This window comes from Tursiops truncatus, chromosome 7 (assembly GCF_011762595.2).
Source record: "Tursiops truncatus isolate mTurTru1 chromosome 7, mTurTru1.mat.Y, whole genome shotgun sequence".
NCBI classification, from domain to species: Eukaryota; Metazoa; Chordata; class Mammalia; order Artiodactyla; family Delphinidae; genus Tursiops; species Tursiops truncatus.
This window is the reverse complement of record NC_047040.1, coordinates 20,553,919-20,567,933: the sequence shown is the minus strand read 5'-3', so window position 1 is coordinate 20,567,933 and position 14,015 is coordinate 20,553,919. Positions and strand designations below refer to the sequence as shown.

General features: G+C 46.4%; 1 protein-coding gene across 1 annotated transcript; it reads right to left on the bottom strand.

Annotated features, from left to right (window-relative positions):
• Positions 1–8,760: 8,760 nt before the first annotated feature.
• Positions 8,761–9,378, bottom strand: TNP1 (transition protein 1). Its single transcript, XM_004321099.3, has 2 exons — positions 9,201–9,378; positions 8,761–8,994 (listed from the first exon to the last, which is right to left on the bottom strand). The coding sequence occupies exons 1-2, from the start codon at positions 9,337–9,339 to the stop codon at positions 8,966–8,968; spliced, it is 168 nt and encodes a 55-aa protein (XP_004321147.1). The 5' UTR covers positions 9,340–9,378; the 3' UTR covers positions 8,761–8,965.
• Between the last annotated feature and the right edge of the window lie 4,637 nt (positions 9,379–14,015).

The following is a 14,015-nucleotide window of genomic DNA, read 5'->3' as shown; positions in this document are numbered from 1 at the left end:
GTTAGCATACAGTATTTGTTTTTCTCTTTCTGACTTACTTCACTCTGTATGACAGACTCTAGGTCCATCCACCTCACTACAAGTAACTCAATTTCGTTTCTTTTTATGGTTGAGTAATATTCCATTGTATATATGTGCCACAACTTCTTTATCCACTCATCTGTCAATGGACAGTTAGGTCAGCATAAGCATTTTATAAGTATTGCTATTACTATTATTATTCCTAGATGTATTCATTTCTAAAACAACATAGAATTTAAAGCTGAGTGCCACCACCTTGACTTTTCCTTCTCTCCTTTTTGACTGTGTGTATGTGTGCGTGTGTGTGTGTGTGTGTGTGTGTGTGTTAGCAGGTAGAGAGATGTGAGTAGCTCATTGTGTTAATTAGATGTCAAGTTATCCCTCCTCTCATGTGTGACATATCTTCTTGATATGCCAAAAAGAGCAAGCATTTTTTTACTTTTGTATATTATATGTTTTCAAGCCAAACAGTTTTGAGCCAAAAGTTTTCTGAGTAGAAAATATACAGCTCTACAGGGTTTGGCAATTTGGGCCCCAGACCTCCAGGGAAGCAATTATTTAGGCACATCAGGGGCAGCAAGGATGACCATGAGAATAACAAGAATAATACAGACCAACACGGAAATCACCTCCCAAACCTCTGGATCTAAAGGATTCAATTAAGATAGTAGGCAGGGATGTCCCTGATGGTACAGTGGTTAAAAATCCACCTACCAATGCAGGGGACATGCGTTCAAGCCCTGGTCTGGGAAGATCCCACATGTCACAGAGCAACTAAGCCTGTGCGCCACAACTACTGAGCCTGCGCTCTAGAGCCCACGAGCCACAACTACTGAGCCCACATGCCACAACTACTGAAGCCGGTGCACCTAGAGCCTGTGCTCCGACACAAGCCACTGCAATGAGAAGCCCGTGCACCGCAACGAAGAGTAGCCTCCGCTCGCTGCAACTAGAGAAAGCCCGCGCACAGCAACAAAGACCCAACACAGCCAAAAATAAATAAATAAATATTAAAAATAAAAAAGATAGTAGGTGTGTGTGTGCGTGTGATAGAGGGTTGGGAAAACTGAAGGTAAATGGTGGGCTTTATTCATCTCTTTGCAGTTCTGACTTAGCACAGGGCCTGGCTTAGTAGACACGGCTCTAAAGGAAAAGAGTAGGAAGTATAGGGAATGAGGCATTACTGAGCTGTGAAAATACAGGGCAGATTTGGCCAGCTCTGTCCAATAGAAATATAACACGAGTCACATTGTGGTTTTCAATTTTCCAGTAACCACACTTAAAAAAACAAAAAAGAAACGTGCAAAATCAATGTTAGTTTTTTTTTTTAAATCTAGTATGTCTAAGTATTTCAACATACAATCAATGTGAAAAAATATTAATGAGATATCTTACATTCTTTTTTTCATACTAAGTCTTTGAAACCAAGTATGTATGTTACAGTGAGAACACATCTCAATTCCAATTAGCCACATCTCAAGTGCTCAGTACTTACATGTGGCCAGTGGCTCCCATACTGGATGTCCTAGACCCAAACCCTGGGGAGCTTCTATCTGCTAAACCAGCCAGAACATGTCTTGTTTCTTGGACGTCTGGAGTGGAAGGAGGGAAAGAGGGAAATCCTTCTTCTTAGGAGCCAGGCAGGGGAAGATGGAGTCCCCCTGAGGCCAGGGCTGCCTGCTCATGCCCCAAATTTGCCTTATTGTACTCTTGACTTCTATGGAGATCACAGTCTCCCTCTCCACCTTTCCCTAGAATCTGTGACTCCCAGGTATGTGTACTTCCTGAGCCATGAATATAAAATGTGCACACCAGGAATGGGACTGTCCATCCCTCCAGCAGCAGCCCTGCATGCGGTTCTGTGACTCTCTTCTTGCTATCCCATTTGCTGTTAATTTTTTCAACATGGTGAAAACGTTCTTTGTGTGGAAAAAAATGGAGTGGAGAATGAAGCCAGTTTATGGTTCTGGCAGTGAAAGCAAAATGTATTTGATCGGTTCTAAGCAGATTCTTTATGCTAAGATGGCAGTTTACAGGAAAACTGCACGACATAACGGTGTTCACACCTTTAGGGATTCAAGAGAGGGGCTGCTGTGTGCGCAGGATGAGTTTTTACCCCGTGGGAGAGTCTGCTGGCATTGCTTGCATTGCAGGGAGGTTGTTTCTTGCCTTATGCAGTGGACATGTCTGGCTGCTTGGCATACATTTTCCTTTCTTTGGTAACAGTCCCTCAATTTTCCTTCTAGGATCAACCCTGCCCCACTGTAACACAAGCTTGACCATCATTTTCTCTCTCCTGGGACCCTGGCTTTTTAGGGTAGTGATGTAAGAACGGAAAACAATTGGAGCCCTTTCAATGCAAAGAGGGCGCCCTTGAATTGCGGCCTGCTTCCTGCCTGGCTTCCGTCCTGGGACCTACTTGTCCAGCTTTTCCTTCTCTTCTTGAGCAATTTCACAGCCTTCCAATAGATTCCATTTCCCCCTCTTTTAAGTTAACTGGAATCTGTTTCTGTTGTTTGTTGACAAATGCACACCTTGAGCCACAAGTGGGCTGTGATCTGGCCCAGGATCTGTAGCCAAGGAGAGCAAACAGAAAAGACTGAGTAGTCAGACCAGAGATTCCGTTTCTAGCCTCCCGTGGTGGCAGTGGTGGGAGAGGCATCGTTGTTCAGAGCATTTTCTCACCTCTTCTCTAGCTTCTTTCTTTTCATATCCCTGGGAAGTACAATCCCCATGTTCTGAAGTGGTGTAGACTAAGCACGGTTCAGAGGGGCAGAGAAAGCCCTCTATCCACATTCTGTGATGCTGCTGCCTTCTGTTCCTAAAAGAGTAGTCAGAGAGATGGGAGTTGCTGGGCTACATTTCTTGGATCTAATCCTTTAGAATCTTAGGACACTTTTTTTTTTTTAAGAATTGCAAGGCATCTTGGAACCCCAGAGAGGGGCAGTGAATTGCCGTGGAAGTTTGGGCAGAGCTGACCTGGACCTGCTCCTTGAGCCTTTTACCAGAGGGTTCTTGTTTTTGCTTTTTTTAAATTTTTCTCTCATTTTATTATAAAGAAGTTTAATAGTACAGAAAATTCACCTGACCTTAGTGGGTCGAGCGGAGTGTTCTATATCTCTTCACTCACTACTTACAGAGTCAGTGTCAGAGCCACCTGGGAGCTTCCTAGAAATGCAGAATCTCGGGCCCACCCTGGATCTACAGAATTAGAATCTGCATTCCATCAGATTGATTCCAGGTGATTCTGTGCATGTGAAAGTGTCAGAAGCATTTTGCATATACCTCATGTGATATTGTTCTTTGGTGTTCCTGATGGAAACAGTAAGTCAATAAATCAAGGTACAGTTTCTAGTCCTGTTGAGAAGCTCTCCCTCTTCAGAGCTTCCATTTTGAGGCGCTTTTGAGAATGGTCCCTGCAAATTGTGAAATTCCAGCTCTTTATGTCTTTTTGATAAAAACCACTTGCATGTTAGACTTAGGACTTTATAGCTGATTAATTACAGAGATATTTGCCTGCTACTAATAGACATGATCCTAATCGGTGAGTTTATTAATCAGTCCTTTTCATTGACATCCATGCTCAGATTTTATTTTTCACAATGTATTGGGTTAGAAGGTGGATTCATTGATTTGTTTCCCAAGAAACAAGGGCTGTTTGTCTGTCCCGATGTGATCCTTCTGCCCCTCACTTGGGAATGGCTTGGCTCCTGCCCCTGGGAGTTTACAGTCTCATTGGAGAGATAAGATCATCCTCAATGCCTTAATTTTATGGGAGAGCAAAATAAGTCACAGGGCGATATAGATGCTTCCTGATCTCAGTATCTGACCTGGGCAAAGGGATGGAAGAGATTGAGAGGCTCTAGGTCACATGGGAATCCAGAGCTCTCTGCAGAGGAAGTGGTGCCTGGGAATCTGTCCACAGGAGCGCCATCCAGAGACTAAGGCAGGAAGCAGGGTCACGAGTCAGGGCCAGACAGACACAATGGTATTTAAAAGGCCAGTCCAAAGGGAGAGAGGTGAGGGCAGCCAATTCAACTCAAGTCCTATAATTTACAGTATTTTATATTCTTACAAGTCCCCTGTGCGGTAGATGTCATGACTGACATTTTATAGATAAGGAAGATGAGGCTAAGGGAGGTTGGAAAATCAACCTAAGATCACATGGCTGGTAGAACCATTGCCCATCTGCTTTAGCCTACCCTGCTGGCCGCTGAGAGATGCCTCTCCCTGCAGTCAGGCTTGGTAACAGCAATGGTAAATCTGAACCTTAAGAAGAGATGAAGTGGCCCCAGCTGCAGGAGGGGAGGTGTGCAAAGGCTTGAAATAAAGCAGGACTGAGAGATGGATCAAGGTCACAATGCAGGAGGAGTTGGTTCTCATGGAATCCAGACCCTCGGGATTCAGTCCTGGACCCTTTCCCTGGTACTGTGCTTTGTGGAGAGAATTGTCATCTGTATCACTTCTGGGACACTGAGCCAAATGGCAGGCACGGCTGCAGGGCTCGGATCAGGGAGAGGTCTCCCGTTTGGACCCATAAAAGGCTGGAGAGGGAGGGCGGCTTGGGGGCCCAAAAGTGAGGAGAGGCTCTCTTCAAGCTGGACAACTGGTTTCCTCACTCATCAACCCGGTGAGGTGGACCAGCGACCTGGTGACCAGGACCTGGTGCTCCTAGAGGTTTGTGTCTTTCCCTGGGGGGCCTGGTGCGTGAAGGCTCAGATTGCAGAGCCAGGCTGTGCTGTCCTCTGGTTTCAAAGGACAGACCTCTAGGTGACCCCAACAGCTGAGCCCCAGGCCATGTCTGACTTGTACCGACTACCCCTGGGGCACCCCAGTCCCCTCCCAGCTGTAGCTTCTGGGCCTTCACTCCCTCACACAGCCCTGAGCACTTCTCTAGAACTTCCTGTTTTCCTGCAGCTGCACAGACTCAGCTGGCCCCACCTGGGCTGATCTGGCCAGGCCCAGGGCAAGAGGTGGGAGTCAGCTGTGTTCTCCCCTAGCTCCTCTGGGCTCTCTCCACCCACAGGGTCCTCAGGGACCACTCCCATCAGACCCCGATGTCAGTGGAGCAGAGGCCCTGTATCCAAGTCAGCTCACCAGAAGGTCAAGGTGACCCAGAAGGGCTTGTGGTCAAATTCCTTAATTTTTTTGTTTTTCTTGATTTCTGACTTTCTAAAAAGGCTGAGTAAGTGATGACTTAAGAACATGGCATTCCAGAGAAAACTGGAGAGAGGAACAGAGTTCCCTTGGTGAAGGAGGTGGAGAAAAAGCACACAGAGGGTGAGGTCTTCCAGTGTCCCAAGCCCCCTGTGCTCTTTCCCTCTGGGTACCTGCCTGGTCCAGGCTGAGCCTGCAGGAGCTGTCAACAGGGAGCCAGAATGAATGTTCCTGGAGGGCAGTGACTAAGTCAACACCAGAGCTGGAAGATGCCCAGCCTGTGAGCCTGGAAAATGTTCTTACTACAAAACAGAGTTTTCCAGGTGGCTGCCAATCCTTCCACACCTGTCTAAGGGGGCAAAGACAAGTCATCAGGCAAGGGTCTGGCTGCCCTGACCAGCCTTGAGCTGTTCTCCACATGCCCATCCTTATCATTAATTAACATTGTCTTAGAACATTTTGTCTGGGAATAATACTCTCTTGCCAATGACATGGACGCGTGCTTTTGAGCTGAGGGTTCAGGAGCCCTGAGTAACTTGGTCTGGGGTCTCTTCACTGGTTACTTCTGAAGGGACTTTGGTATGTGACAAGAAATGAGAGAAGACAAATTATATGCTAAAGTGGCCAACTTCTAGAAGTCCAATGAAAGAAGACATTTTCCCTACCAGCCTGTGCCAGCTATCACCATTGGATTTTAGAGCTATTCTTCAGCACCCTCTGCTCTCTGCTGCCCTGCAACACCTGGGGTCCTTAACTTGTTGCCTTTTGGTTGAGTTTGGCCACGGGAAGCATCAGGAGGAGATTGGAGGGCTGGAGGAGAGAAACATCAGGGTGCTACTGAGACCAGCAGTGGCTGTGTCCCTCTCCAGTACAGTCTTTTTACCCAGAGGTCCATCTGCCACCCCGTTCACCAAACACACAGCTTTGGCTCTCATGGGGCTCCTATAACACTGTTCCATCCTTTTGCCTCTGCAGAGCCATTATTTCTTTATTTATTTTTAATTAATTAATTTATTTTTGGCTGTGTTGGGTCTTCGTTGCTGCGCACGGGCTTTCTCTAGTTGTGGTGAGTGGGGCTACTCTTCTTTGTGGTGCACGGGTTTCTCATTGCGGTAGCTTCTCTTGTTGCGGAGCACTGGGCTCTAGGCATGTGGGCTTCAGTAGTTGTGGCTCGCGGGCTCTAGAGCTCAGGCTCAGTAGCTGTGATGCATGGGCTTAGCTGCTCCACGGCATGTGGGATCTTCCTGGACCAGGGCTCGAACCTGTGTCCCCTGCATTGGCAGCTGGATTCTTAACAACTGCGCTACCAGGGAAGCCCTGCAGAGCCATTATTGCCAGGCTCTGGAGGTCTTGCCTCTGTGAATCGTCCCTTCAGTAATGTGCCTTCATTTGAGTCCCCTCCAGGATCTGCTTTCCTGAGGGATCCTGATGGATACAGGAATAATATTTCTATTTATTGATACATGTGGAATAATATTCTTGTTTAAAGAATAATAAGTTTCTTGAGGGAAGTACATTTCACACTATTTTGCTGTTCTGTTGACTCTTCCCTATGGGAAAGTTTGTCTTTGCGCATCTTGGCAATCTGAAAGATGGCAGAGAAAAGGTGAAGTGGAGAGCACGGAGCAAGGGGTGAGCTGTGCATGAAAGCATTTGAAGGCTCCTGGCACACAGTTGCAGCAGGGAGTGGCAGGGGCAAAAGTTGGGAAAAAGCAGGTGGGAAGAGATGTAGGTTATCAGAAAGCCAGTGGAAGAGGCAGAGGTGTGTGGCTCAGACTGTGGGGCATGAGGTCCAGCAGACAGCCTCCTAACTTCAGCCTAACTGCAGGGTCTGCCTCAGCACAGAGAAATGCCTGGCCTGAGGTCACCCTTTCCCTAAGCAGCCTGCTGGGCAGGAGGGGATATAAAGGCTTCACTATTTTGGACCCATGTAGGAATTCTAACTGGCTGTACTCCCTGCTGGCTGATGAATGAGAATTTATGGCTGGAGCAGCAAAAGCCTGACAGTAAAACCAGTGGATTTTGTGTGCTGCAAGGAGCTTTCCGGCTTTCTTTACATGGAGGCAGAGGAACTCCCAAAGGGCACAAGAGTATGTGAGGACCGGTCATTTCTGATTGGGGATTCCAGCTGAATCCGTAAAGAGTTTTGTGTGGATGTGGATAATTATCTACTTGAGAATCATAGGAGTTTGAGTTTCGTTTGAAAAACAGGGACAACAGGAATGTTTAAGAGGTAAAACTGTGGGAGATGAAGGTTACGAAGGGAGTGTTTTCTCTATTCCCTCTTTACAAAAATGGAAACTGACAAAATAAGGAGGGAAATACAAGTTTGATGAGTTCTGAAGAGTCTGGGTGCCTGATGCGGACTTAGCTCAGGAGCAGTGTGTGCATTCTCCAGGGCTAAGAGGACAAAGCAACTTGAAACATCTTTACGCATGTCATGACCTGGGCTTTTTCTCATCCTTCCCTACTAGAATCTGACCCACAGGGATAGCCCTTGTTCCCATCCCCATATCCCAATACCTAGACACCTCCACAGGGCTCAGAGTCAATGATCTCATTGAAAATATGTGGAGCTCTGCAGAGAAGAGGCTCCCTTTCCTCGCTTTGTCACCTGGTCCCACATCTCACCCTCCACCCCCCCCCCGCCCTGCCCATGTTGGAAACTTCGTGTCTGACCTCATGCTCCTCTCATTCCTTCTGGCTTATAACCTTTCCTGGTTGCTTCTCCAGAATCCAAGTGGGTGGGCTTGTTTAAATATGAGTCTCAATTCCTCTCTGTGCCACCCTGGTACTGTCTCTGAGGCAACAGGAAACCCTCATTAAGAAAAATATTGCCCCCTCCTAAGCGGGTGGATGCCGAGAGGAGGTGTCAGATCCCTGGCCAGAGATGACATAACCGTTATCAGAACCCAAGGTCAAGCTAAAGTGAGGGCCACAGCAAGGGATGGTTCTTCCTTGCCAATAAGGTCCACCCAGACTGAGGTGAGGTCATTCCTACTTCCAGACACACCTGATTAAGATTCATTTATGATGTCAGAGTCACACAAGCTGGCTTGAATCTCCCAGGCAGTATCCCTGCCTCTGGTCTTGTCCAAATACCATGCTGGCCTCTGCCCAGAATGTATCCTCATCTCCAACAGCCTGCTAATCATGCCCATACAATCAGATAAATTAGAAGCATTGAGGGTTCTCTATCCACCACTGGGACATGTCTTTAGCTAGCTAGTTTGGGAAATCACAGTTTGGTGTTTCCATGCTCTAAGCCCCTTGACAAAACCGGCTTGCTTCCTTTGGCTCATAACTGGAACTCTGATGAATGTATTTCTCCCATTTCTTTTATCTCCTCTCCCTTTCCATGTTGGGAAGGGAGACGGTACATTGAGACCAAGACCCAAATATGGTGCTGATGCATAGCCAGAGTTGGGGCACGAGGAGAGAGAGTTGTTAAGGAAAACTACATTGACATTGATATTATCCAAATCATGTTTGATGTTTAACGGTTTCATACCTGCTAATTCTTCCCCAAGGCTGCCCAGCTCAGGAGCCATTTTCCAACCAAAGGATCAAAGGAAACTAAAATTCAGTTTTCAAATGTTTATTGAAATGTTGGGGAGAAACAGCCAGCCTATACATTCCTCACTTCGTCACGACTGACATTTTATCCACATGATAGGCTCTTCTCCGGCTTTGATCTAACTTCAGATCTCCTTGGCAGTCCCCTTTCTGTTCTCTGTTGCTGCCTGGTGTCGTTTGAAGTCCACCAGGGCAGAGCCCGCTGGTGGAGTCACAAGTGGGAGCGGGAATTGCGATTGGCTGTAGGGAAAGGACAAGTTGGCGACAGGAACACCAGTTAGAACATGACCATTCATCCTCTTCTTGCCCAAACATGAACCTAGTTGGGAATGAAATTCTCATGCTGAGGTTTCAGGGTCCTATGAGAGGTAACTCCAAGAGCGAGGGCCCCCGGGACAACAAGATCCCCCTCTGTTTGACTGCTCTCCTACTCATCCCTCACTCACCGTCATTGTACCGTTTTCTACTCTTCATGTTGCCCTTCTGGTATTTTCTTTTCCTGCCACCTCTCTTGACTCCCTTGTGAGGTGCTTGGTTCTTGCCCTTCCTCATGCTGTGACCCTTTAATTTGCGGCTGGTCGACATTGTACTTTCTGCCAAAATGAGGGGCTCTGTAGAGCCGGGAGGCCACAAGTCTGGGTATTTAAGGCCTTAGCGATTGTGACTGTGCAGGGGGCATGGCTTAGCAGGTGGGCAGGGCTCCACTGTGATGTCATTAGCCTTTGTTACACTTTGGTAATATATGTGAAATAAGGTGGCCCCTCTAATGCAGCTCAAGGCTACCCTCAATTTTGAGGTCTTTTTTTAATGATAAGTGAGGTTTTCCAGACAGGTGTTATTGAGCACCTAAATTCCAGCCCCGTGCTGGGCACCTGGGGAGTACAAGAGCCATTAAAATTGTTATCTCCTGCTTGTAGGAAATTCAATGGTTGTTGAGTGTGTGTATATGCATCATGTTTAAGTCTCTCTTATGGCATTGGGGGATAACAAAGGTGTTTCTATAAGGACTTGACTCTAGGAAATCCAGTTCAATATGACCAAAACATAAATATTCTTTCTCTTTCATCTAAACCAAGTTTTCTCAACCTGAGCACTGCTGACATTATGGGCTAAATATGTGTGACTATTGTTGTTAAAAAACAAAATTTAACTGAGTAAATTTGAAGATCTAATTCGCTTTATTAAATTATTCTTTTTTTTTTTTTTTTTTTTTTTTTTTTTTGCGTTATGTGGGCCTCTCACTGTCGTGGCCTCTCTCGTTGCGGAGCACAGGCTCCGGACATGCTGGCTCAGCGGCCATGGCTTATGGGCCTAGCCGCTCTGCGGCATGTGGGATCTTCCTGGACCAGGGCACGAACCCGTGTCCCCTGCATCGGCAGGTGGACTCTCAACCACTGCGCCACCAGGGAAGCCCTATTAAATGATTCTTGAACCAGGCAGCATCTCATCTGGCAGACAGAGAGATACTCCAAGGGGTTATACCACATGGAAGGCTTTTATAGTAAGGAGAGCTGGACAGGGAAAGGAAGTCATCAGCAAGGAAATAATGAGAGTTCATTGGAGGAAAGTAAAAGTTTAGGTGATAGGGGCTTCCCTGGTGGCGCAGTGGTTGAGGGTCCGCCTGCCGATGCAGGGGACGGGGGTTCGTGCCCCGGTCCGGGAGGATCCCACGTGCTGCGGAGCGGCTGGGCCCGTGGGCCATGGCCGCTGGGCCTGCGCGTCCGGAGCCTGTGCTCCGTGGCGGGAGAGGCCGCGGCTGTGAGAGGCCCGCGTACCGCAAAACACAAAACAAAACAAAACAAAACAAAACAAAAAAGTTCAGGTGATAATGTCTTTTTATTGGTTGAGCTGCGGCCCTTTCCATTGGCTGGGCTTGTTGCTGGGTGATGGAAGTCTTCCTTCCTCCTGCTGGGGTAGTAAAGTAGTTGTACTTCCTGTTGGGGTCAGTGCCTGATGTCTTCCTGTTGGGGTCAGTAAGTAATATCTTCTTTTTGGCATGATTGACCATGAGTGGTAAGGTGTGAGAGAGCTCCCTGTATGAGTGCTTCCAATTCCAATCTTAGCTGAAGTTTCCTTTTACTAATTTTTACATTGCCTTGTGCATTTGGCAGCATTCCTGGCCTGTACCCTTTAGATGCCAGTAGAACCCCTACAGCTGTGACAACCAAAAATGTATCCAAACATTGCCAGGGGGAGGGAGGGGCAAAAATTACCCCTGGTTGAGAACCATTGGCTTAGCCATTTAAAAAAAGTCAGTCTGCAAATATTTATTGATCATGTAGTATGTGCCATGCATTTAGGTGCTAGGAAAATAGTAGTGGGTAAAAACAGACATAGACTCTGAGTTCATGGAGTTTTCAGCCTAGTAGGGGAGAAAGCTATTAATCAGACATCTACACTAATCAGTGAATAATTACTTCTCAACATGGTGCAAGATGAGGTTGGAGAGAGGAGCAGATACCAGACAAGCTCAGGTACATTGGGGAGCCATGGAAAAATGTTTAAGAGGATGACGTGATAAGTTTAGATGGCGGATGGATAGATGGGGAAGTGAAGTGAATAAAGGGAGAGGCTATTGCCAATAGTGGGGGTTCAGGAGAGAAATATTTGAAAATGGCTTAAGCCCGGGCCAGTGGGTGTTGGTTAGGATGTAGAGATGTAGATAGGAGACAAAGACTTGGTGATGGATTGGATTTGGTTGGTGAGAGTAGAGTGTATCAAAGGTGTGGATTTTATTTCTGTGTGATGCAGCTATCTAGAAGTTCGTGCCACTCACTGGGATAAAAGCCAAGCATGGGGGCAATGATGATCATGATTTTGGTCTAAGATATTTTGGGTTTGAGATTCCTTTGAGACTTCCAAATAGAGATACTGAATGATTGTTTGGTATATGGGTCTGGAGGTCAGGGTAAAAGTCTGAGCAGGAGATATCCACCATCCCCAACTTCCCTGATACTGGCCGCATCATCCAACCTTTTCTTCTTCCTCCTTTATACCTTATATTGAGACCTTTCGAACAAAATCTCAATAGAGCCTGATAACTTCTTTCTGTCCCTCTTTCTCTCTCCCCTGCCATCATCCTCATTCAAGAACCAAGCACTCTTGCATGTAGGAGGTTCTAGGCAAACGTTGATTGAATAGAAGACAGAATGTAGTTCAAGGCCCACTCCCTGTATTTCTAATGTCTATAGAGAAGATGGCAAATCATGTTTTGAGACACAGCTTCCTTGAACAGCCATCATAAGTGACCCCTTCCATTTTCTGGTTTCCAGGCAGTTCTTTCTGAAGACCTTCTGTTGGATGCCTTTATTCACCCAAAGAAGGAGGAACTCTATGAAAGAGGCTGGCTGCTGCCTTGCCTCTTTGTAATTTGGGGACTTTTCTGTCTACTCCAGCCTAGTTGTTCCTCCCACAAGCAAGCTTCATGAAAGCTGGAATTTAAAAATTATGTTCACTGAGCATTGAACAGTCCTCACAGAGTAGGAGCCCAATAAGGATTTGTGAAATCTTGGCTGAATCAATAAAAAGTCCTATTTTTCCAACGATCTGATTCTTTCCCATTTTGTCTCACCTTCTCCAAGGAAGACTCCTCTGACTTTTCAAACTATCATTGTCTTTTGAAATTTGTTCAAAGTCCATTGTCCTATAATATTGTCCTCGATGTCTGGGAAACCAACCCTAATTGTTTGAAATCTTGTTTTGTGCCCACATTGTCATGTCATGTGTGTGAGTCTGATCTCAACAGGAGGCAATGAGTCTTGTTTTTAGTCTGGACTGTGCCATAAACATCACTCCTCTGGACTTCAGCTCTATTATTTTGTAAATATGCTGGTTGGGATAAGTGATCTCTGAGCTGATCTGACTTTTGTGGTAGGCTCCTTGTACTTAGGGACTGTATTTTTTATTTCACTGCATTTCCCACAGGGACATGGTCCATAGTAGGTAGTCATGAACATTTGCTCATTCCAACGACTTTGGTGTTATGAGGACAGACAGTACGACATTGAGTGATTTTGTATACCAAGTGGGAGCATTTCTAGAGAAAGAAGGGAAAAAGGACATTGTCTCCATAAAAGGCCCTCAGGTGCTCCGTGCTGGCCTCTCAGGCCTGACCCTGCTGGTGAACATGTTTGCAGAGGGATCTGGCCTCTTTAGTTTGGGAGATATTTTCTGCATGGTCCTGGAGACTGGATAATATTTCTTTCCCCCAATCCTTCCCATCCCCCAAAGATCTACTCTGCCAGGGAGAAGCTGAGATCACAGGGAAGAAGGCAGCCAGACTTGAGATGGGATGAAGAAACAAACAAACAGGAAAGTCCCCTTTGCATAGGGTTAAGGACAAATTCTGGTTTCAGACACCCATGCTGAGAAACTCCACCAGCAGGAAGCCCAGTGTGAGGGGAGGCAATTCCCAGGCCAGTGAGGAGTGGGGCTGTGGTGGTGTTTGTGTTGGCTTCTCTGTCAGACCTCCCAGCAGGGTTGAGCAGTGGGGACTGCAGCCTATCTCTGTTTCTCTTTCTGTTTCTTCCCCAGTGTTGTTTGAGCCAATAGCAATTTACAGCACAATGCATTCTTTCCTTTGTTGAGAGCCATCTGTTAATCCATCTGTTAATCTGTTAATCCGTTAATCTGTTGTCTCCTTACCTCTTCTTCTGCTCTCTCTTTTTCATTTTTCCTTTTGGATGAAGAAACCAAGGCACAGGATGGCTACATGAGCTACTTTAAATAACCCAGCACAGGAATAGCAGGGATGTCCCAATAAACCTATTTCCTCCATACTTTGGTTTCCTAGTGGGTCTTAGTTTTTGTTTCTCTTGATGAAAGGAAATAGATATTTTCTGGTAGCTATAGGGACATGGAGTAAGAACTGAATTACTGGTCTTTTTAGAAGAGGAGCTATCAGTTCCTTCACTTTTGGGGCTGAGTGTTATTTTGCCCAGAACAGGTGGATGGACAAAATGGTGTCTTTATCTCCTAGAAAGATGGCGAAGTGGCACTGCAGGGAAGGGCTTGGAGACTTGTCACTCTCACTGGCCCCTTTCTTAGGTTAGGAAGAGGCAGGCTTTGGACATCACTGTTTTGGAAGTCAGACCTCTAGTTGGGTTTCATCTCACCTCTCCAATTCAAACTCACTCCATTAATTTTCCTAGGAGTCCAATGGATGTCTGTCCAGGGCAGGATCTTCCCAGCAGGCCAGAAATTGGGGCTTATTACAGGGAACATGGAAAAGTTGCTGACAGTCCTTAAAAATGTAGATCACT

Coding starts and splice junctions, on each gene's coding strand:
- TNP1 (XM_004321099.3), bottom strand. CDS start 9,339: ATGTCGACCAGCCGCAAATTAAAGGGTCACAGCATGAGGAAGGGCAAG. Junction 8,995..9,200: donor TAGAAAACGGTACAATGACG/GTGAGTGAGGGA, acceptor CTTTCCCTACAG/CCAATCGCAATTCCCGCTCC.